This window comes from Acromyrmex echinatior, chromosome 4 (assembly GCF_024713525.1).
Source record: "Acromyrmex echinatior isolate Ae372 chromosome 4, ASM2471352v2, whole genome shotgun sequence".
Taxonomy (NCBI): domain Eukaryota; kingdom Metazoa; phylum Arthropoda; class Insecta; order Hymenoptera; family Formicidae; genus Acromyrmex; species Acromyrmex echinatior.
The window spans coordinates 9387979-9411794 of NC_141855.1; the positions used below are offsets into that span (position 1 = coordinate 9387979).

General features: G+C 26.4%; 3 protein-coding genes across 3 annotated transcripts in view; 2 read left to right on the plus strand and 1 right to left on the minus strand.

Annotated features, from left to right (window-relative positions):
• The window catches only part of LOC105152397 (uncharacterized), a 160686-nt gene that overhangs the window by 10899 nt on the left and 125971 nt on the right, over window positions 1-23816 (minus strand). The gene's annotated exons all lie outside the window — the stretch shown is intronic.
• Window positions 1064-16813, plus strand: LOC105152404 (uncharacterized). The gene is made up of 7 exons (XM_011066673.2): window positions 1064-1277; window positions 1348-1541; window positions 4192-4352; window positions 9684-9818; window positions 9998-10211; window positions 11864-12008; window positions 12641-16813. The coding sequence occupies exons 1-7, from the start codon at window positions 1231-1233 to the stop codon at window positions 12873-12875; spliced, it is 1131 nt and encodes a 376-aa protein (XP_011064975.1). The 5' UTR covers window positions 1064-1230; the 3' UTR covers window positions 12876-16813.
• Window positions 18746-22422, plus strand: LOC147909953 (uncharacterized). Its single transcript, XM_087405970.1, has 6 exons — window positions 18746-19017; window positions 19247-19428; window positions 20340-20600; window positions 20682-20814; window positions 21563-21727; window positions 22273-22422. Exons 1-6 carry the CDS (start codon window positions 19009-19011, stop codon window positions 22300-22302), a joined length of 780 nt encoding a protein of 259 aa, XP_087262096.1. The 5' UTR covers window positions 18746-19008; the 3' UTR covers window positions 22303-22422.

Consider the following 23816-nt stretch of genomic DNA (forward strand, 5'->3'; position numbering starts at 1 on the left):
AAAGATACTTTGAACATCATTTTTTTACATAACTATGCTTGATAATATACCTAAAAATGTATTTGTGATTAAAGATTTGCACTTAAGATTTGTCTCAATATATATATTATTGGTAGACAAATTTTATGATCAACTGTAAAAATCTAACGAGTAAAAAATTTTAATAAAAGATCGTAAATGTATAAGAAATTAATTTTATTCGTTATATCAACTATATTATTAGCGAAAAAAAGTAATCACTATAAACGTTATCATGAATATTTCAAAATTTACAAATCAAAATATCACAGTAACAAAGTTATCGAAAAAATAAGTTATAAAAGTATATTTTGTTCTGAATAGTAGTTTTTGAGGTATAATCTTAATTATAATTAATCAAAAATAAATATTTTTGACGACATGTTCAAGTAACATGCTATTCATAATTGAAGAGAAAAAAACCATGTTATTGTTGCAAATCGAAGACATAAAATCGACATCAAATGTCGAGGCTTTTTTAAATTATACCTTACCGCGAGATTGTAAAATTTATACATAAAATATATTTTTAATATATCTTTAATATATTTTTCTCACATTTTGTATCATAATAGTTTTATTCTAATAATTTCTTTATTTTATTTAAATTTACGATTTTTATTTTTTAAGTTGTATTTAGTGTGTAGTCATGTTCAATATTTTTAACGGCATTAATATACGTAAACATATGTAAAATCATATTAATATGGTTATCAAAAAATTTTAATAGTTTAATTTTATGGAGTTAAAATAAATAATGATCTTATAGAACTCAAATATATATTAAAAATCATTATGTACGACTATTTGGTACGACAAATAATAAATACTTTTATAATTTATTTTTCAAGAACTTTCTTGCGATTTTGATTCAAAAATTTCGGAACACCCTATATGTATACATTTATAGATAATGTTATTGATATAATGATAATAACGAATAAAATCTTACATCTCTCTCATATTATTATAATTTTTGTATACATTTTTCATTTACACAACACATACACACACACACACACAGAGAGAGTGCTTTACATCTTCTGTAGCATTCACAATTGGAGCATGCGCAAACTTGGCTTGGCTTAGCGAGATGATCATTGCTGACATCTGGAATATATATCTATATCGTGCGCACGTCACAGCGTGAGCACATAACGCAAAACCTCATTGCATATAAGTCTTATACGATGTTATTGCCCGTCTTCAACGATGTTATCGAAAATTAAACACTCAGTAATTCTTATTCGTTCCAAGCGGTATGATATTTCGATTAGATAGTGCGACAGATCAAGTCTTAAAAGTAGTCTCTGAGAAGTTAAATTTTAGGAAGTCTCATATTGCTGAAAAGATAGGATCTACTAGGTCCATAATATCGAAAAATTTTCAAGAAAATAATAGTGTTTCAAAATCATTTATAAAACAATCTACCATGTCTAAGACCAAGGACATTACCAAGCTGTCAACTGAACAATTGCAAAAGTTTCTAACATCCTTTGACATAGTGATGTGCGACATCGACGGTAAGCAATTAAAATTCTATTAGGTGTTGGAATTAATTCGTAGCGTTTTACAAGTGATGGGAAGTACTTTCATTAATGTATTTTTTAATGCTCATGTGAAATAAATAACATTCTTTCATTAAAAAACGCTACGAATTAATTCCAACACCTAATAATTTTCATAATTTTTAATAAATATGTGTATGTTATATGTGTGTGTTTTATGTGTGTAATTGTAAAAACATAAAATACATTTACGTTAATTTATAGCTACCGATTTTGAGAAAATTTAAAATTAAAAGACTAATTGTAAGAATTTTGAAGGATTATGGTTATTGATACACTGCAAAATTTAATATAGATATCATATACAGAACATTCCGAAATCCGCGAATCAAAACACCATAGCAAAAATGTTCTCTGAGAAAATAAATTGTAAAAATATTTGTCAATTTTCATTCCGAGCAGTAGTTTCTGAAATATAAAGATTCTAATTGGCCTATTATAAATTATGATTAAACCGTCATTTCTGTAAATGAGTCACGTATCAAAATTACTGCATGAAACAAAAATTTGCAAATACTTTTATAATTTGTTCCTTTTCGGAACAAAAAATAACATATATCTCTTTTATAAAACTTTATTTTTTTTATTTTTTCGAAACTTCTTATTTGTTTTGATTTGTAAATTTTAAGACACGCGCGTGCACACATACATACGCACACACATACATAAATATATGATATATGCATATATATATACATATACAGAATATTTCAGAAATAGTTGGCCAAACTCTAAGAGCATATTCCACTCATTGTAAGGATGAAAAAAATATCATATAAACATTCAGAAACACTTCCTTTCCAAGTTATAAACATTTCTTATTTAAATCGTACGTATTTATTATACATCGAACCGCATGCCTCGCTTCGACCTAATTTTTATTTATGGGAACATCTTGAGACCTCGTGTATGATACTCCTGTTGATACTGGAATCCTGTGGAAGTACTCCAAAATCGTATTATCGCTGAGTGTGAAAAAGATATGAAGTAAAATTTTTGAACGTCTTTGACAATCCATGTCGATGTGAAGCATGCATCGATGCGAAAGGAAATCGTTTCTAGCAATCTATATTTTCTGTAATGAAAATATAGACATAAGTATAAAATAAAATGTAGATATAAGTATAAAATAAATAAAATATAGATATAAGTATAAAATAAAAAAATGTTTATAACTTGGAAAGAAAGCATTTCCGTACCCATGTTTATATGATATTTTTTATTCTTATAAATGGAATAAAGTTTAGCTAACTATTTCTGAAATACCCTGTATATACGCACATATGTATATAAATATTAATGTGCATATAAATATATACACATGTGTATATAAATATTATAACATAAATATACAGGGTATATAAGAGTTAAATTTAAAAATTATAAAGCGTGAAAATTCTGACAACAAAAATATAATACTTTATAATTAATTAAACAAAAATAGATACATGTTTCGGTTTCACGATTGAGTCGAGTTTTTTGATATTTAACATCTTCGAAATCAAACGTTTATTGTGACATAGTTCTTGGTCTAAAATTTGGATATGTGTTCCAATCGAAATCATGTTTATATTGCAATCTATGTTCGGTTATTACTGATTGTAACAATACAATAAACAATACAATAATTCCAACGAATATGATTTTGATGTTCCATGATTCTTGTTTTTAATTATTTGCCCGTCTGTCCTATATATGATCACAATCATTACACATGATCTTGTAGACTACATTATTTTTGAAAAAATGTGATCTTTATGTACTTTAATGTACTTCTATAATTTGTTAGAACTATAAAAAAAAATCTTGATATCATCTCTATTAAATTTATTAAATTTTCTGTCAAAGAATAAAAGGCACAGTGAATTACGATGGAGCAACTGTTATATATCCTCTTTTTTTATCCGAATGATTCTGTAACGTTCTTCCTCTTCGTAGAATGCTTTTGACTGTTGTTTATTAATCAAAAATGAATTTAAGTATCATTAGTCATTCTGTAATAATATTTCGTTTATAAGTGTTAAATTTTTTGTGTGATATTCAGAATTAGAGAGAGAGAGAGAGAGAGAGAAAGAGAGAGAGAGCGAGTTCTACTATCAAATTAATGATTATCCTTTTTTTTTGAGAGATAAAATGATTGAAGAAAAAGTTTAGAAATCTCTCCGAAAAATTCGATTTATGATACCAATCGAAATTTAATTTTTTTCTCTTTAATTATAATTGTAATATCTAAAAAATTTAATGAGTCATCGCCTATTTTAAAAATAAATTAATTTTTAAAGAAGAAACAATAGCACATAAATCATCGATATATCGATAATAAAAGAGTACTTGATCATTAAATCATAATTTTTTAATTTGATTCTTATATGCCCTATATATTCTTTATATTTTTTGAAATTCATAATTCTTTGTCCTTGTCAATGTATATATTGTCAATGTATTATAATATAATAGTTTTACAAAGTAAATTTTTCAATAATTCTTGGTTTTTATTAATATTATGTACATATCTGTATCTGTGATTACATTTTCTCAGATTAAATAAATTAAATTATATAAATAATAAATAAAAAATTTTGCAAAATGTAATAATGTTCTCCAGGAGTTCTGTGGCAACTAAATAAACCAATTGAAGGTGCTTCGGAGTCTTTAAAAACATTGCAAAAGCTGGGAAAACAAATATATCTGATAACAAATAATAGCAGCAAGACATCAGATAATTTTTACAAAAGTCCTCAATGTATCAATTTAAATTTAAGTTCAGTAAGTATTTTAATTTAATTAAATCTTTATCACTTCATTATTATTTATTCGTATTACTTAATATTATATATATATACATTTAAAATAAAGTTAAAAGACTTATTATTTACTCTAATAATAACAATTATACGAAAATACAAATTACAATTTTAAATCGTTTTGTTATATCACATTAAATTTTTTTTACAAAGAATAAAGTAGGATAAAGAGAACATACATAAAAATAAATTATTTGAAAGATTTATAAATAGTAAAAATAGTCATTAATAATTGAAAAAAAATTAGCTGAAAAAAGTATTAATGACAAACAAGTACGAGGCCTTTTTGCAATTTAAGATCAATGTCTTAAAATAGATACGTAGTCATGATTTTTTTTCCTCATACTGACAATGAAACTATTCTTACGCAAAATAAAGCATAAAAATTTATACTGAATATTTTTCAAAGAACGATAAAGGAATAATAAATACTTAAAAAATAGCTGATGATTTAAATTTTCAATTGAGAGGATGAGTGAAATAAAGATCTAATTACAAAATCTTCATTTAAAAAAAAATTAAAATAATTTACTATTTTTTTATTATACACAAATAAACTATAGTATCAAATGAATTTATGTAATGTCTTTAAAAAGTTACATGTTACTACTCCTCTAATCAATATTATATAAAAAAGCTAATCTCCGGAAAAAGGAAATCTCCTAAATATAATCGTGCTTTTATTCCGTTCACTCCCTTAATTATGTCTTAGCAGTGGCGTAACCTCAAAATTTGTACCTCAAAATTTGGGCCTTTTGAAGACTCTGTCATTGGAAAGAGTAGTTGTAATACATTTCCCTTAGTAATTAAATTAGGCTTAGGCAGTTTAAATATCATAAAATATAAAAATCTAATTATATACACAATATTTCTTTTAAATAAGAAAAAATACAGAAAGTGAATTACAAAATACATAATATCATAAAAGAAAAAAGTAACATCACAAATTACTACGAATAAGCAATGAATATTTAATTTTCTGTTTAAAATCACTAAGTGATTAACTTTTTAAATAGTAAATTGATTGAAGTAACTTGACACAACTCAAATATTTAAAATACAATATATTGATGTGGTACAATATGATGTGGTACAATATGATATGGTATAAGTAGTATGTAATAAGTAGGATGTTCATGCACTATTTCGTGCTACAAACGGACAATCGCTGCCAGTTGCGTGTGTGGCGATTGTCAATTCTCGTTTGGCGCGCGGCTGTTAAATGTAAGCATACATACACGCACACACATAGGTTTCTCCGCACAGGATTGTACATACATCCAAACATCAAATCTTAGCTTACTACAGCAGAATATCAAAAACAGAGCGGAACGTAAAATGCAACTGTAATACAAATTTGGAAAAATACAGAATTTTATTTTTAATTTAACTATCAAATAATACAATTAAAAAAAATATGAAATGAAAGAGCATAAAGAACCACAGCACAAGATGTAATTAGTGATATTTAATTATTCTTGCATTACGAATTACAATAAAAACATTAAACGTTTCGGCCACAATCTAGCCATCTTCAGTAAAATTAATAATATTCTTAAGACGCAGAGTTACATCAAGTTGGAATAAAATTCAACCGTCGTGTGTTATAATTATAAAAATCGTGTTTGCATCAATGCGACGCTGCTTCGTATAATAATGTTAGAACGTCAGAAGTCATATAGTGAAATGTGTAAAACGAGAATTTCCAGATTCTAATTTACAATAATTTATTTTATTATTAATATTTTTTAAAACGGAGTATAAAACATTACCTGTTTTACAGCAAAATAAATCGATGAATTTCAAGTATAATCATCGCACAGATAGAAATTTGTCGTGACATTATGTGTTGTTATTGGTCGTATCACATATTTTTCCGCTATTTATATCCATGAGTCAAATAGTTTAGAAAGTCTAGAATTATTTATTAAGTGCGAGAGAGATCTTTCTTTAGAAGAGGAAGATAAACATCAGGCAAACCTTCAGTATCACTTTGTTTATTGATCCCACTTATTTGGTTTTTAATATGTATCATTTCTGAAATTCTTCGTTTCAATGATTGTTCTGTATCTAAAATTTTAATGTTATTCCAATCAAACTCATGCATTTCATTCACACGGTGACGTGAAACAACTGATATCTCAGAAGTAGATTTCTTATACCAGTCTTGTGTTCTTTAATACGAATTTTTAATTTTCTCTTAGTTTGTTCCAACATACGACGATTCGCAATTAAAACAATTAATTTTATAAACTACCCCACAATGGTCATCCTTAAGCAAGGGATCTTTTCCTGTTTTTATAATTATATTTAATTTATTCATCGGTTTATAAGCTATATTAAAACCATGAATATATGCAAGTTTTTTGAATTTTTCAGAAACCTTGCTTAAATATGGTATCGCGAAAAATTTTTTCTTGTTGGAATCATATTCATTATTATTTACTTCGAGATTTTTTTCTGGATTAGTTCTAAACTTTTCCAAAGTTTTTATTCTATTGTTAATCGTCGAAAATACGAATTTGAGAGGATAGTCATTGTTGAGAAGAGTGTGAATTAATTCCGAAATGTTCTTTTCATGAAATTTGGGATGGGACAACATTAAAATTCTATCAATACAATTATACAAAAATGGAACTTTTTGGGGGATCTGGATAAATAAAGTGTTTTTCGATGGATTTTTATTTACTGAAAAAAGGAATCTGGCCAGAATTACTTCAGGATTCCTAGAAAGTTAAGGTTTAAATGTGCCAAAATTGGTATTTTTGGCCATATTTACCTTTTTTTGCAGCCAAAGTTTAAACTTTCTGTAAATTTTGTTTACAGCACTTTAAAGTACTATCTTATAACTATAAAATAAAATTATATTTATCACGATATAATTATATTACAATGCGTACTGTCAGAGATTATATTTCCACGTAATTATATTTCCAAATTTTTTTGAACAGGAACGTAATCACGCACTTTGACACCCTAACAATTCCGTGAAATTATTTATTTCTTATTATTATATTAGGTGCGCAACTAAGTTCTCGCTGTTATTTTGATAGCATTTTCAGCATTTTATATACTTATATTTTATACATTTATAAATAGTAGAGGAAAGCCCCCTATGAGACATTCACCTATTTCACCCTCTTTTCACCTATTTTCATTTTCTGCGCACACTGGCTGTGTTTGTTTGTATTTTAGAAACATTAAATGAAGTTTTTTAATTGCAATACTGATATACTTTGCGTTTTACTATTGATTTTTCGGGGCATCTCATATTAGGAGCACAATTTTTTGACTTTGCGATTTGCTCACTTTTTACATTTCTTTAATTTTCAAAAAAATGAAATTTGAATTAAATTTTACATAACATTATCTTACAGCTTATTAAATTCTCTTCCAAATGATTTGTTATTTTTTTTTAATTCTGCCTACAGACTTTCAGCATTTACTTAAAATATAACTCGATATCTCATAATATGGGCCTTTCTTCTAATAATCAAATTTTAATGTTTATTCAACTTAATGATTTATTATATACTGATTATATGAATCGTACTGTAATAAATATAAATTTATTTTATACAATAAATAAAAGATGATACTTTAAAGTGGCGTCAACGATATTAAAAAAAAATTTTCTTTAGCAGCAAAAAAAGTGATATATAAGTAAATATATATGATCAAAAATGCCAATTTTTGCACATTTAATCTCAATTTTTTCAGGACCCTGACGAAGTTAAGCCAATTCCACAGCTGGATTCATTTTCAGCGAACAAAAATTCATCGGAAAATACTTTTTTTATTCAGGTCCCAAAAAAGTGTTAAAGTGTGCAATTAGTCAAATAATTATATTTCAAATGATGACATTAATCGACCAAATATAAGAGATCTTGGTTTGCCTTAAATTAGCTCTAGAAAACAGCAGGACTAAATCGGCAGAATCAAATCGGATTTATTGGAATTTTTAATACTTATTTTGTATTAAATTGTAATAGTAATGACAATTTTGTACCGTATGCTATTTCGAAAAAAAAATCGTGGCGGAGCTAGCTTAACAGCACCACTGTTTACTTAGAAATGATACATAATATAGAATTGTTTTTGGCAGTACAAATTCAATCCTATTGATTTCTGATATTATTTTTCCTTTTTTCTTTTATTTTTAATTGGTTCAGTTAGCTTAATATTAAGCTAGCACCGCCACGATTTTCTTCGAAATGACACTCGGTACAAAATTATCATTACAATAATACAATTTAATACAAATGAGTACTAAAATTATCATTACAATAATACAATTTAATACAAATGAGTACTAAAAATTCAGATAAGTCCGATTTAATTCTACTGATTTGGTCCTATAAGCTTTATAGAACTCCTTAAATTTTATCAGATAATTTCTGATAAACTTTTTTAGCGCTGACAGTAAAAATAGCACATGTTCAGTTTTTAAGAAAACCTCACAATCAAAGTTAAAATAAACATTTTACGTTATTTATATTTATACTTTTATATTATTTATTATTTTTTCGATATAAAGATCTGGAAAGACTTATAGAATGACGTCCGCCTAGCTGGCACCACCACTTAATCAAATCTTAATAAAAAAATTATGAAATAATGCACTATTTATGCGCTATTCATATCCGCAAACAAAAAAATTTTGCGTTCATTCCATATAGCCAAAAAAAATTTTGTGGGAAAATCGAAAATGCTTGGAAGTAGCGCATAAATAACGCATAAATCCTGTCTATTTGATTTTTCAAATCGATTGTTTTTAATGGGTGGGAGGGGAGGCTGACTAATTGCCTATTCAGCTTCCCCACAAAAATTTTTTTTTTTTAGCTAAACGGAATGAGCGCAAAATTTTTTGTTTGCGGATATGAATAGCACATAAATAGCGCATTATTTCATAATTTTTTCATTAAGATTTGATTAACTGGGAGGGGGAGGAGGCACATAGGCAGACGTTATAGAATGTTAAGGCAAATGGTATTGGATAGTGTAATTAAAAATTTGTAATTATATAAATTTGTAAAAATAAAATTAAGTTTCAAGGACCCCTTGAACCCAGGATCGCAGTCCCCTTTGTCCTCCCCCCCTCCCTCCTATAATTACGCCACTGTAATTTAGCAATAGAAGCTCTTCATATTACAAAAATAGACATACATATTAATATGCAGAACATAATATATCAAAATAATTAAGTAAAAAGCCTATAAAAAGTGTATAATTTATAAAATATTGAAATCGATATGTGACTGAAAAACAATTAATAATTAATTGCATTATATAGGACCATATAGTCAACCCCATAAAATCTATTATTTGGTATTTGAAGAAAATTGATTTCCGCGACGAAGCTTTTGCCATTGTTTCCAGTGCATGTCGGAAAAATTTTAAAGAGGCAGGAATACGATTAACGGAGCAAGTGAGTAAATAAACAAGTCATCATCTCACTTCTCTGTGAGATATTTGAATTGAATATGTTTCATACATGTAACATAAAAAATTAATCTATCTCTTTTTTAGGAATTCGACAATGTGTGAATTTATTTTCAATAAAAATTTATAGAGCATATAGATTAAATTAACTTTTTTATTTTGCAGCCAAATGTTTCAGAAACAAACCCATCTGCAACTGTAAAGGAGGTCTTGGATCGACCATCTGTTAAAGCTGTAATTGTTGATTTTGATGTGAATTGGAACTGGTCAATGTTAGCTTTGGCTATATCGTGTCTCGAACGTAAGGATGTACTGTATATAGCAGGACCAACAGACGAATGGTTCCAAATACAAGCATTCCCTCAAATTAAAATCATCGGTAAATATTATCGTTATTAAACAATAAAAAAATTGTTTATACAAATACTTATAATAATATATTATATTATTATCTTATTTATGTTTTGTTTTAGAATAGCATAAAGTAATGTAAATTAATAGAAAATGTTCTACATTAAAAAATGAAAGAATTTTAAAAATTCTTATATATATTAATTGGGCATTTTGTATTATATTATGTATTTATTATAAGAAAAAATTTGTAGGTAATGTCATACATACATATAATTGTTTTTCTGTTTATATGCAATATATTATATTGTTATCAATGTATAAATATAAATTCGTAATAGTCATATCATATATATATATTTCTGTTAAAAAATGATACTCTACATATAAAAATAAGATAAATACATAGAAAAATAATTATACGTATATATGACATTACCTACAAATTTTTTCTTATTATAATAAATACATAATATAATACAAAATGCCCAATTGATATATATAAGAATTTTTAAAATTCTTTCATTTTTTAATGTAAAATCTTTTCTATTAATTTACATTACTCTATGCTATTCTAAAACAAAACATAAGTATTCGCTCGTGTATATTCAAAGCAATATAATTTCATGAATCAATTCAAGGTGATTTAAAAAACGAGCAATTTTAGGTCTGTTTTCTGCGGCTGAACTAATGTACACCTGTGCAACTTAAAGTGAGATAGATATATGTTTATCAAAAACGAGAAAAAGTTCTAGAGTTCTAATAAAATTTAATACAGGAACAGGCTATTATTACATAAATAAAATTTACAATTGAATGGATCTGTTTGAACATATGTATTTAATTCAATAAATTTTAATTATAAATTTTATTAACCTAACAATATTGCTCGTTTTTTAAATTCTTAAATTGATTCGTGAAATCACTTTTATATTATATCACTTTATGTTGTTCCGTAAAATGCAACATATAATGTAACAATTTTTTGGAAGAATGGTGACACTCGAAATACAGAAGTGCCTCAACACTTTTGACACAAATATATGTTAATATATAAAAATTTAGCTCATGGTCTTGTCGATAGAACCGATTTATAACTTGATTTTATGTTTAAAAGATATAAAAAAGAGAATAAAACAATTTTAAAAAACTATAACATATAAAACGATTTAATATTATCGATACAGGCCCGCTATTTAAATTACGCAATTTACAAAAAAAATTATAAGAATTTTATTTTTGCATTTTTTTAATAAAATATATTTTTAGTTCATTTTTTTACATAGAAATAAGCCACAAAAATATATGAATAATGGGTCTTTTTTAAGCATCTAAATAAACCAAGTTTGTATCAATGATTTGATAAAATATTTAGTTTCTGAGAAATAAACAAATATTACTTTAGAGCCCGGTTTTTCATTAACTGGTTAAGCTTAACCTGATGTTTTATCCAAGCTTCATCTGTAATGATGTCAAAAATAAAGCTCATTGGATATATATATTGGATATAATACATCAGGTTAAGCCTACGAATTAACCAACTAATGAAAAATCGGATCTAGGAGATTATGTCAGTATCGGCGACTTTCCTCTAGACATTAAAATTTGTTTTAATTGACGTACACGTACACACACTAGAAGTGAGATACGGAGAAAAAAATATCATTTTCTCATCATCAGGTCCTGGACCATTGCTAAACGTTATCAGCGCACAGAGTGGAAGACAGCCGATTTTGTGTGCTAAACCTAGTCAAATCTTAAAAGATTATATTTTAGATAAATGCAACGTGACGAATCTGAAAAGATGTTTATTCATTGGTGACACGTAAGTAAAATTGTAGTAAAATATATTTCTGTTTACCTCAAAATATATTTATAATTATATTATAATCGCTAAAGTACAATATAACCAGTAGGAACATTCCATGAAAAAATATGTGTACGTACAGGTATCGCAGCATAGCTTATGTTTTGGACTAGAATGTCAGACGACAGAAACGAATATGTATGCATGACGACACAATGCTTGGCCTTTGCCATGTCTTTTTATTCCTTCTCATACCTTTTTCTCATTCCTTCTTGTGCTTTCTCCTATACACCTGCAACTTCGAATGGTTATAGGCATTTGTCTTTGTGTGTACAAACAACTTTACAAGTGTCTGTAGAGATAAGACACTTTCTATTATTTAGCTCTGACATTAAGATAACAAATGATCACTATACTGAAATCAAAAAGATCTATACGAAGTGTTTCTACTGGTTACACTGTGTCAAACTACAAATACATTATGTTGCATATAAAATTATATTAGATGTAGTAAAAACGTATCACGTGTAGAGATACAAATTACTAAAGCAATCTATTGAAAAAATAATGGATTTCTTTTTACTACACCTAATATTATTTAAATATTTACGATAAAAGAATATTTTATCAATTTGGAAATATAAACGTAGGGTTAATCAAGATATGAAGTTTGCTTCAATGTGCGGATTCATAAAACTTTTTGTCGGTACGGGATGTGATACATTGGAGCAGGCACAAAAAGAAGACGATGGCTGTCCGGACTACTATATTTCTAATTTAGGTCAACTATTTTCCGACTTAACGATCCAAAATGTTAATGTATCATCAATCTCAAAGATAGTTGATAGTTCATGCCCAGATAGAGAAAAAATTAATAATAAATGATAAATATAATCAGTCACTCAACTGATAATAATTATTATGTATAATTAATTAATATTGGAATATAATTAATTATATCATAAATCGCATTTTAAATAGTAGTTTTCGATCAATTTTATACATATATGTATTGTATAATATTAGGTGTTGGAATTAATTCGTAGCGTTTTACAAGTGATGGGAAGTACTTTCATTAATGTATTTTTTAATGCTCATGTGAAATAAATAACATTCTTTCATTAAAAACGCTACGAATTAATTCCAACACCTAATATATGACAGACATTAGAATATATTATTGTACTAAATATTATTGTATTGTATTAAATTTTACCATTATACCAAAATAATATTGTATGTCTGCCAAAATAATATTGTATATCTAGTTGATAATGCAAAATAATTAAGGGTAGAAGCGCAAAAATCCAAAATGCTTGAAAATAGTAGTACATAAATCAGAGAATTATTTTGCATAGTCAGAGTATTTAATGTTGCAATTTTAAACGACTTAGGGGTGAATATGGCTGTTCGCTCCAAAAGGGAAGTGCCTTAAGGTTGCAATGCAAAAATAAAAAATGCTTGGAAATAGTAGCGCATAAATCAGAGAATTATTATGCATAGTCAGAGTATTTAATTTTGCAATTTTAAACGACTTAGAGGTGAATATGATTGTTCGCTCCAAGAGGGAAATGTCTTAAGGGTTTCAGCGCAAAAATTGAAAATACTTGAAAGTAATAGTGCATAAATAGCGCATAAATCCTGTGTATTTGATTTTTCAAATCGATTGTTTTTAATGGGTGGGAGGGGAGGCTGACTGATTGTCTATTCAGCTTCCCCACAAAAATTTTTTTTTTAGCTAAACGGAATGAGCGCAAAATTTTTTGTTTGCGGATATGAATAGCGCATAAATAGCGCATTATTTCATAATTTTTTCATTAAGATTTGGTTAAGTGAGAAGGGAGGCAACTAGGCAAACGTTAATATTGTATATAAATTTTATCTTTTTTAACAATTAAAATTGAAAAAGACTCCAAAGATTAAATCAATAAAGAAGTATAAAGCCAATGAGAGCCGACAGTTGTACATGTGTAGTAAAAAATAATATATATGTCAATCACCAATTGCAGATGTTTTCGACCATAAGATTAGGTCCTCTTCAGTGTAACAATAACATTATCGGATAATGGACGTTGTAAAAAAAAATTCACATGCTCTCAAGACATAGTTATAATCACATCATTATAACAGATCATCATTAAGTATAATTTAAGTATAGTTTAAATGACTAAATTCTTGTTTTCCAGTTAACAAGTAAATAGAACAGACAAAATGAAATTCTCAATTTTGGATAATAGCCTAACGATAATTCATTGACGGTATTCGTTTATTTTTTTACAACATCAATTTGACTCCGATAATGTTATTGTTACATTGAAGAGAACTTAATCTTATAGTCGAAATGTCTGTAATTGGCGATTGATATATATATATTTTTGATTACACACGTACAACTATGTCGGCTCTCATTTGACTTTATTAATTTTATCTTTTTTGTGAACGAGCTTTACATGAGCGATTATTATTAAAATATTTATTAAAATATTTATCTTTTAATGCACGGTCCAGTAAGATTCTTATTGCTTATATTACGTGAATATATCGCCTGAAAGAAAGATATTGTTTCCATATACACTAATCATTACGAAGAATATTAAGGCCTCGATAGTCTAAAGGCTTAGTAATCTAAGACGCTTGTATGAAAAACAAGAAATTCCGATTTGACTCTGATAGCCGAGGTAATACTTTTCGCAATAAATTTATTTATAGTTTTGCAGTATATTAACATATTTTTACGGAATGCCTAATTGAGCATCAAATTATTGAAAATAGCTCAATTTAATTCTAATTATATTACTACAGTAGTTTAATTGCGTTTATAAGTTCGAAAAACCAATTTGGGGCTCCGTGCGAATGATTATAAATACAATATATATACATGTATATACGAGATCTGTCCTAAAAGTATCCGATTTTTGTCTGTATCATGAGAAGGAAGTATTTCGGAACAACGTCGCCTTCAAAGTAATTTCCTTCCGAAGCAATGACCTTCTGCCAATGATGCATCTACTAGCGAAAGCAATCCTGGAAGTCGTTTTTTGTGATAGTCAACTATCATCTAACTATCCCTCGCATTTCGCTTTATTTCCTCAGCATCGTCAAATCTTTTGCCCTTCAACGGATATTTAAACTTAAGAAATAACCAAAAGTAATACGGAGCTACCTGGACTGTACGGAGGTTGATGAAGTTAGACAATGCCATGTTTAGTCAAAAACTTCTGAATCAGGTGAAATGAATGAGCAGGTGCGTTATCGTTCAGTCATTGTGAAATGCGACGCTCACACAACTGCGTACCGTTGACTGAACAGCTGTTGGATCGCTTAATGAAGGTACTTCTAAAGATCTACCCTAAATACTGAAAACCTCAACTACTGTTTTCCACAATAGGATCCCCAAGGATAAAGATATACGCAGAGGTCGAATACTTTTGAGACAGATCTCATATATAGTATATAATAATTCAGATTGAATTGTTTAAGAATTAAAAGATTTAGCTTTGACCGCTAGGATCATTACTTTTTATTTTTTATTGTTGAATTTTTTTTAAATAATTATGTTATGCCATTTAGAAAATAATATAGTATTGAGATGCTATAAATTATATATAAATATAATGTTAAATGCTATGTCAAATCTGTAATCCAAAAATTTTCTGTGTAGATCATAGAAAAGATTACATAAAATAAAAAAACCATTTTATTTCAAATAATTATTCTTTATGAATTAATTTTTCCGCACAATTAAAAATATATTCTAAATGTCTTAAAATAACATAATTCTGTAATGGTCACTTCTTTATCATTGATAAAGATGAATTTTTTTCCACGCAAATTGGACTTTAAAAATAAAAAGTAACTGTAGAAGCTGAATCAGGACAGTAAGATGAGTTAAAAACTTCCAATTGAAACTTTATTGTAGGAACAAAGATATGCGGTAGTACAATGTCGAGCATTTTAGAATACAATGGAATAGTACGTTCTTTCAACTTTAATAGTAGTTTCTTTCAACTTTAGCATACAGTGAGAATGCAGGTATCGAATTTTAGTCATAATATAACCAAAATATAGACTGGGGATGGCTCCTCTAGAATCTAAAATTTATATTTCAATTTAATCAGATCCAAAAACTTCTGCATCTTATCATTATATGTAAATGGCAGTTTTCTTAAACCCACGCATGTAAAATTTCATAAAACATATTTGTAAATTCATCCGTAAGTATATCAAGACTGACATTTTTATGAAATCTCGATATTTACATTTCAAATAAGTTTGTACCTACAAATCTTCAGAAATATTTAATCATGCGAAATTTAGTTTGTAATATAGTGGGGATTTTATAGCTATAAGAATGTATAAATATTAGAAAAAGCATATAACAATATAATATAAGGACGTATGAATCTCGTCTTTAGTTTGCCACAACTGCTACATTAATTAAGAAAAAAACAGGATCGCCACTGGATCAGATTAGCGTTAAAGCTTGTTAACAGAAAGTATATATTTATATATAATTTGTGATCTCTGATATCGTGTGTTAATTCACCATTGTGATAAAATAAGAAGTGAATAAGCAAAATCAATCGCGAATTGACAAATCAAAGTTTCCTTTCTTTAAAGTTTTGACTACAAAATAATCAGTTAAATTCAGCTTGGTATGTATAAACTCATATTGGATTTTTAGTTTATTTAAATTATTCAGAAACGGAAGACAGTATTTAATAAACACATATATATGCATGTATATCGATTTTTATTGTCATGGATGATAACAAATAAATATATGTATGTATAAATCGATAAATATATCATTGTAATTGATATTTATTAAATTAAATATATATTTTTCCTTAATCGAGATATATAATTAGTTTTTTAATATAATTCGTATATTTCTACATAAAAAGGCTTTAGACTCTCTTAAAGTTATTCTATGCATTAAAGATACTCACATAAGTATGATATTATTAATAAAATATCTATAAGATAAATTAATAATTAATAAGATAAATTATCTAAGATGCAAAATAATATATTAAATTAAATTTAGAAAAAATTCAGATTTTCAGATCAAATCTTCTGGATGTGACATATATTCACTGTAAATTGAACATTTTTTAGTTTAATATATAAATCAAAGAATTGCAAGTCAAAGTAACATTAAATAATTTACAATGACACTATTCAAGGTATATTCAAGTGAATAATATAATAAATAAGATTCCCCCTCCTCTCTCTCTCTCTCTCTCTCTCTCTCTCTCTCTCTCTCTCTCTCTCTCTCTCAGATAAAGTTTTCAATAATAATTTCATAAATTATAATTTTAGAATTGGTCTTCAATAATCACATTGGCGGCGTAGTTGTAATATTTCTCATGCGACGAATAAAGTATTCTACAGTTTATGAGACATTAAAAGAGAAAATAAAGAATTAGAAGAATAATAATTATAAAATAATTATAATTATAAAATAATTAATAAATACTTGAATTACTTAATCCTAACTAGGTAAAAATCGGTAAAGTCGAAGAGTTACGCACCAACTGGCTTCAAGAGATAGAATAAAATGTCCCAAATTAAAATTTACGCTATACGAGGCAATTACGGAACAAAAAGGATCCTTCAGAAAAAATTATAAAAACTAAAATTTATTCTTGAATGAATTAAATAGGATTGTATTATACGAGGTATAAAAATATCGATATACTCGATATATCTTTTGGATATTTAAAATCAGTGCAAAGTTGAATATATAATTTAATTTAAGCTACCTGTAAACTTTCACTGTTTATAGTTATCACAGATTTTTATAAGTCGACTAAGGATATAAAAAAAAATAATATTAGGTGTTGGAATTAATTCGTAGCGTTTTACAAGTGATGGGAAGTACTTTCATTAATGTATTTTTTAATGCTCATGTGAAATAAATAACATTCTTTCATTAAAAACGCTACGAATTAATTCCAACACCTAATAATTTAAAACTGTAACAAAAAATGTATTTATATTAAAATAATCAAATGGTTATGTATCAAATACGATAAAAGAAATTTGTATAATAAACAATCCACCGAAAATATTGTTAAATTTTTATTACATATTGTTACAATGTTCTACATATACAACCAAGAGACTAAACAATTCCAAAATACACACATTAAAACAGCCATACAACTGGTGAGTGTGAATATATTAAGTGAGTACAATTCAGCCTGGGAGGGACTAAAGTAACTATTAATCTAGATAAAGAAACAAGGAACACAAAATTGTAAGAGAGCTAAGAACAACATAGTAATAAGGTATATTGATTGCGGCAAAGAAGTTGCCAAATGATTAAACAGTGCGTATATCTAATAATTTTTTAAATTTCATCTATAAATTACCTATAAAATATTAGCTAAAAAATATATTACACAGTATATTATACACCTCTACTCTGCGGATAGTACAAATAGAATATAATTGCACCGATATAACTTAATAGCATTTACGCTATTACGAAAGTTTTATTAGGCGATTAAACTCTAATATAAAAGCCTATAAATGCATTCAAAGATTAAATATTGATATTTAGACCAATTATATGTAATTATCAAGTAATTATAATTTATATAAATATACATATGTATCTGTAACTATCACAATCAAAGAAGTCAAATCGCGCGCTATCATTGTATAACCTTTTCATAAAATATAAACAGTAAGTTCCAGGAAAACACAAAATATAACAGAGGAAATAGAGATAATAAGAACAAGCAACCAATACAAAAATTGACACTTTACATTGAAATTGACTGATCAAGAAGAAGAGATTATCATCGTGTAATAAGATTTTTGCGGAGAAAAAGTGAAAAAATATTACATGGACAATCTCATAATTTGTTAATATTATACGTTTGTAAAATTACATACAGTAATTACACATTATAAATCATAGAATTAAAAGTGAAAGAACGGCTAATATTGTCTGCATTGAACAAATCTATTACTTCTTCTCAAGATTTTAATAACGTTAAGAACAATGTATGAGGTATATATAAGATCTGATTACGATTATACTTCTATTTAAATTGTGTTCATATTAGAGAATACAAATACAACATATTTTTTAAGTAATAATTTTATATATATATATATACACACACACACACACACACACACACACACACAATATGAATGAGAGAGAGAGAGAGAGAGAGAGAGAGAGAGAGAGAGAGAGAGAGAGAAAGAGAAAGAAATCTAATAATTTTTCTGAACAGGTTGATAAGCACATTAAGAATCATCCCCAACTTCATAATCCAAATTGGGTTAGAGTCGGTAATGTTCAGTGTATGTTCATATATCCAATAAAAGGAGCAGACAAAATGCAACATAACTCTGTTAGATGTAATCACAATGGAATGATAGCTCGATACTCAAGAAGTCAAGTATTTTGGGACGGGTTAGTATAAATTCAAATATTTGTTTCTTTGATAATTCTATGTAATTAAAATATTGCTAAAGGTGTAGTTCATCATTCAATATAATAGGCCTGTTCTTTTTAACTTTTGCACCAGTTCATTTTTCTTCCTTTTCTCTTTAGGAGGAAAGAAGAAAAAGAAAGATGAACTGGTGCCAAAAATTCAGCCAAAAAGAAGGCTTATATTATTTATATTTCATGATCGATTTAAAGTTTATAAATTTATAATTAAAAATTTATAATTAAAAATTTATTATTAAAAATTTGACCTTATTAATATAATCGTAATTGGAATTGAGAGGATAAACGAAATAAAAGTATAATTCTACTTAGGTCCTTTTGCCGGAGATTAGCTTTTTTATATATAATATTGATCGTAATAGAAAAGTTTTGTAACATGTAATTTCTTAAAGACATTACATAAATTCATTTGATACTGCACCCACTTGTGTATAATATAAAAGTAGCAACTTATTTTAATTTTTATTAAAATCAAGATTTTGTAATTAGACCATTTTATATATTATATATTCCGCTCTCTCAATTAAAACCTAACTTAATTATTTTTAAAAATTTCGGATCATTGTTAAACTTAAATGTGGCATATTCTTTTTATAAAATTTGACTAAAATAAGATAATATTAATAAGATAATATTAATCTATTATATTTATTTAGAAAATATATCAACAGTTTTTATCCAATATATTAAAATCGATGATAGGTAATTGCATGTACAGTTAATGTACAAAAAAGAAGTATAGCAACTTCAAATGGCTTATATACAATATTTAATAATCAATAACGCGTATTCAAGTAATTTTATAAATTCTGATAAATAAAGTTTATATTACATAATTTGTCGTAATATTAAACTTTCACTATACATTTCAGGATGTATTTATTATATAATCAGCAAACTGAAAAAATTCTACACTGGTCGCATACTGGTCTGTTGGCTTCAATATCTGTTGACATGACACAAGATGGAACTAAGATATTTAACAGTACATTACTGAACAATTTAGACGTTTTATGTATCACAGAGCAAAGCATAAAAGAAAATAGCAAAATTTGTTATCACTCATCATGGCATACCAAAAACCCACTAAAACTTATTGATCATGGCGATGAAGCTGCCAAATGGATAACCAAGTATATATTTAATAACTTTTAATATTTCGCATTTATATTATTATATAAAGAAAATAAATATCAATAAATTAATATATACAGAAGTTTGAAATTTGACGCACCTATACGTTTATTAGAAAGAAGCTGTGATCCTTTAATCGAGGAACCAAATATTATAAGAAAAAATTGGGTAGATTATTGCAATATATACTCAATTAGATCAGATGAAAGGCCGGTAATTAATATGTTTCAATTACAATATTTATTTACATTATTTGTTAACAGAACAAAATTACTAAACGTTTTAATCTTTACTATCATGCCTAAAAGTAAGTTCGTTATATGAAGCACTAGCACTAAAAAGCAAACAAAAGACATACACATTTTTTTTAAACAAATTAATTAATATATTTGTAATTATCGACAAATGTCATTACTTTTATAATAAACATCATTTATCAAATTTTTATTCTTAGCAACTCATCTAATTATAAGTAAATTATATTTAATCATATCAAATCACAATAGTATGCTTAGCCTTGCAATCATGAATTAAACAAAATATAAATATATAAAGATTATGCGGGTTTCCTCCGTGATCCATTCTTGGAATGCCAATGTTTCGTGAACCTTACAGATACTGTTTCAGGCTGTTCCTCGCCCTGATGAAGTGGACTGCAAGGTTCACGAAACATTGGCATTCCAAGAATGGATCTTGACACGGAGGAAACCTGCGAAACGCATAATCTGTAAGAAAGCACTCGCGGAAGTCTCAAGAATATTATAAAATATAAATATATATAATTTACAATTTACATATAAATATACATAATTTCGAAAATTAATGATTTTAATATAATAACTATTGGTAAAATAATTTTTAATGTCATATAGTGCTAGAAGTTTAGCATATACTAGAAATATAAGTTAAATTTATTATTCAAAATAATGTTATGAATATTAAAGTAATTTCTTCTCATTAGGAACCTTTCGCGGATCTAACGCGTTGCGTATTAATGACACAAGTTACGTTATATAAACTACTTCAAGAGGCAAAAAATACATATAACAGTTATGTGATTCGTCCAAATATTGTTGTTTCGACACCAAATTCAACCGTGCCTTTTAGTGAAGAAGATTGGGAATGGGTAAAAATAAGAAATACAATCATTAAGATAATGAAACCAGTTCCAAAGTAATTACATATACACACATATATGTATGATTTGATAATAAAAATATATTAGGTGTTGGAATTAATTCGTAGCGTTTTTTAATGAAAGAATGTTATTTATTTCACATGAGCATTAAAAAATACATTAATGAAAGTACTTCCCATCACTTGTAAAACGCTACGAATTAATTCCAATACCTAATATATATATTGCTCCTGATTTTTTATTATTAAATCATTTAATACAGATCTAAAATAATTCTAATAAATTTCAAATTCTTATGACGGTTAAAATAAATTTTATTGATCTTATAACATTTTTATTAACTTAAAAGTTTTCCAATCTCTAATGACTGAATTTAATCTTTTTGATTTCAAAAAGATACAAGATATAAATATACAAGATATAAATTTTTTTAATTTTAATTTAATATAATAATTTTAATTTCTTCCCATTAGTACTATTATTTCTTTGTACACAATTTTTTAAATATATAACTTCTATTCTTTTAATTTCAGATATCACATTGCGATACCTTATTCATCTAGGACCTTAAAGTACCATCTATTTTCCAATGAGGATAACACAGCAAATTCAGGAGTTTATTGCGCACCGATCGTATCTGGAGACATTGAAAAAGACGATGATGTATACGTTTATTATAATTCTAATAGCCTTTAATGAGTCCTTCGATTGTGCTTGTTAATATCTTTTTAGTACTTGTTTAATATTAATTCGATGTTAGATTAATTTTTTTTATAACTTTGTACTTGCTTACACAAATCAAATTAAAAATTTATTTAATGCAGTAATAATTCGATGTAAACAAGAATAAAAGTATATGCGATTAAACATAATCTTATTTTAACAATTATTATTATTATCAATCTTACATTAATTTTAACAAGCAATTATTTATCAATAATTTAAATTTTTAAAAATATGTAAAATGAAATCGCAAAAAGAAATATTTCATAATCGGATAATTTTATTCTAAAACGGTGCTTGAGATCTAAAAATTAGTTACATTTTTTAAAATAAAAATATACAAATATACTTTTTAATTTTCCAAATTAATTTCTTTGGCGATGAAGATATCTGTAATAAAATTTTATAATTTTGTAATTTTATTTTCTGTTTTTTAAACTTAGTTTTAGAAATAATTTTATGCAAAAAATTAAAATAAAATAATTTTTCAATATCTATCTATATATCTAATTTAGTACAATATCTCTGCTTATAATAACAAATAATTTGAATACTTTTATTTGATACATTACAATAATTTATTTGTAAAAATAATTATTATTACAATCTATATCAATATCGATTAGAAAGACTTTCATCTAAAGAAATAAAAAGCAGTATATATGAAATATAGAATGTGTAAAAGTATAGAATAAAAATATGAAAAACTGTAAACAAATTATTTGCACATAAAAATTTTTTTTTTAAATATGATGCATTTTGATCTACTTTCAATATCCTATGCTCTAAAAACTGTTATCAACTTGAATTTTTCGATTATTTATACGGTATTAAAAGAAAATATAACAGGCAAATGAGAATTAAGCACAGTAAATAGAGCGCAAATTAATTATTTATTGTGTATTTTTTAAATTATTTCCTTTAATGTCAAACGTTTCTGCTTCATTCCAAGTCTTCTTCAGTGAGCAAAATTTAATATAATAATAAGCGTAGTTCTTTCTCAAGCTTCAAAAGAGATAAAGCCGAAATGTTTGACGTTGATTTAAGAATAATTTAAGAAGAACATAATAAACTATTAATTTGCGCTCCAATTACCGCGTATGACTCAATCTTATTATATTTTCCTTTAGTTCTTTTTTTAAATTTGAAGAGTCCTAATTGTATATTTTTTATACGATATTCTTGAAAATTTCACACATACATAGGATGCAAGAAACTTTCCTAATAGCTTACTTTATTAAATTTTTATGTGGATTTATTAAATAGTTCTTTATGTATTGTAGATGGCTCAATTCTTTTCAATTATATATAATATTAATAATAAACTATCCTTACATATATTTTTTAACGTGTA

What these genes read in the sequence shown, in the direction of transcription:
- LOC147909953 (XM_087405970.1), top strand. An exon ending in GCTGCCAAATGGATAACCAA is followed by an intron (nt 20,601 to 20,681) that starts GTATATATTTAA and finishes TAATATATACAG; the next exon opens with AAGTTTGAAATTTGACGCAC. An exon ending in GTGAAGAAGATTGGGAATGG is followed by an intron (nt 21,728 to 22,272) that starts GTAAAAATAAGA and finishes TTTTAATTTCAG; the next exon opens with ATATCACATTGCGATACCTT.
- LOC105152404 (XM_011066673.2), top strand. Translation starts at nt 1,231, where the DNA reads ATGTTATCGAAAATTAAACACTCAGTAATTCTTATTCGTTCCAAGCG. An exon ending in GAATACGATTAACGGAGCAA is followed by an intron (nt 9,819 to 9,997) that starts GTGAGTAAATAA and finishes TTTATTTTGCAG; the next exon opens with CCAAATGTTTCAGAAACAAA. An exon ending in TGTTTATTCATTGGTGACAC is followed by an intron (nt 12,009 to 12,640) that starts GTAAGTAAAATT and finishes ATATAAACGTAG; the next exon opens with GGTTAATCAAGATATGAAGT.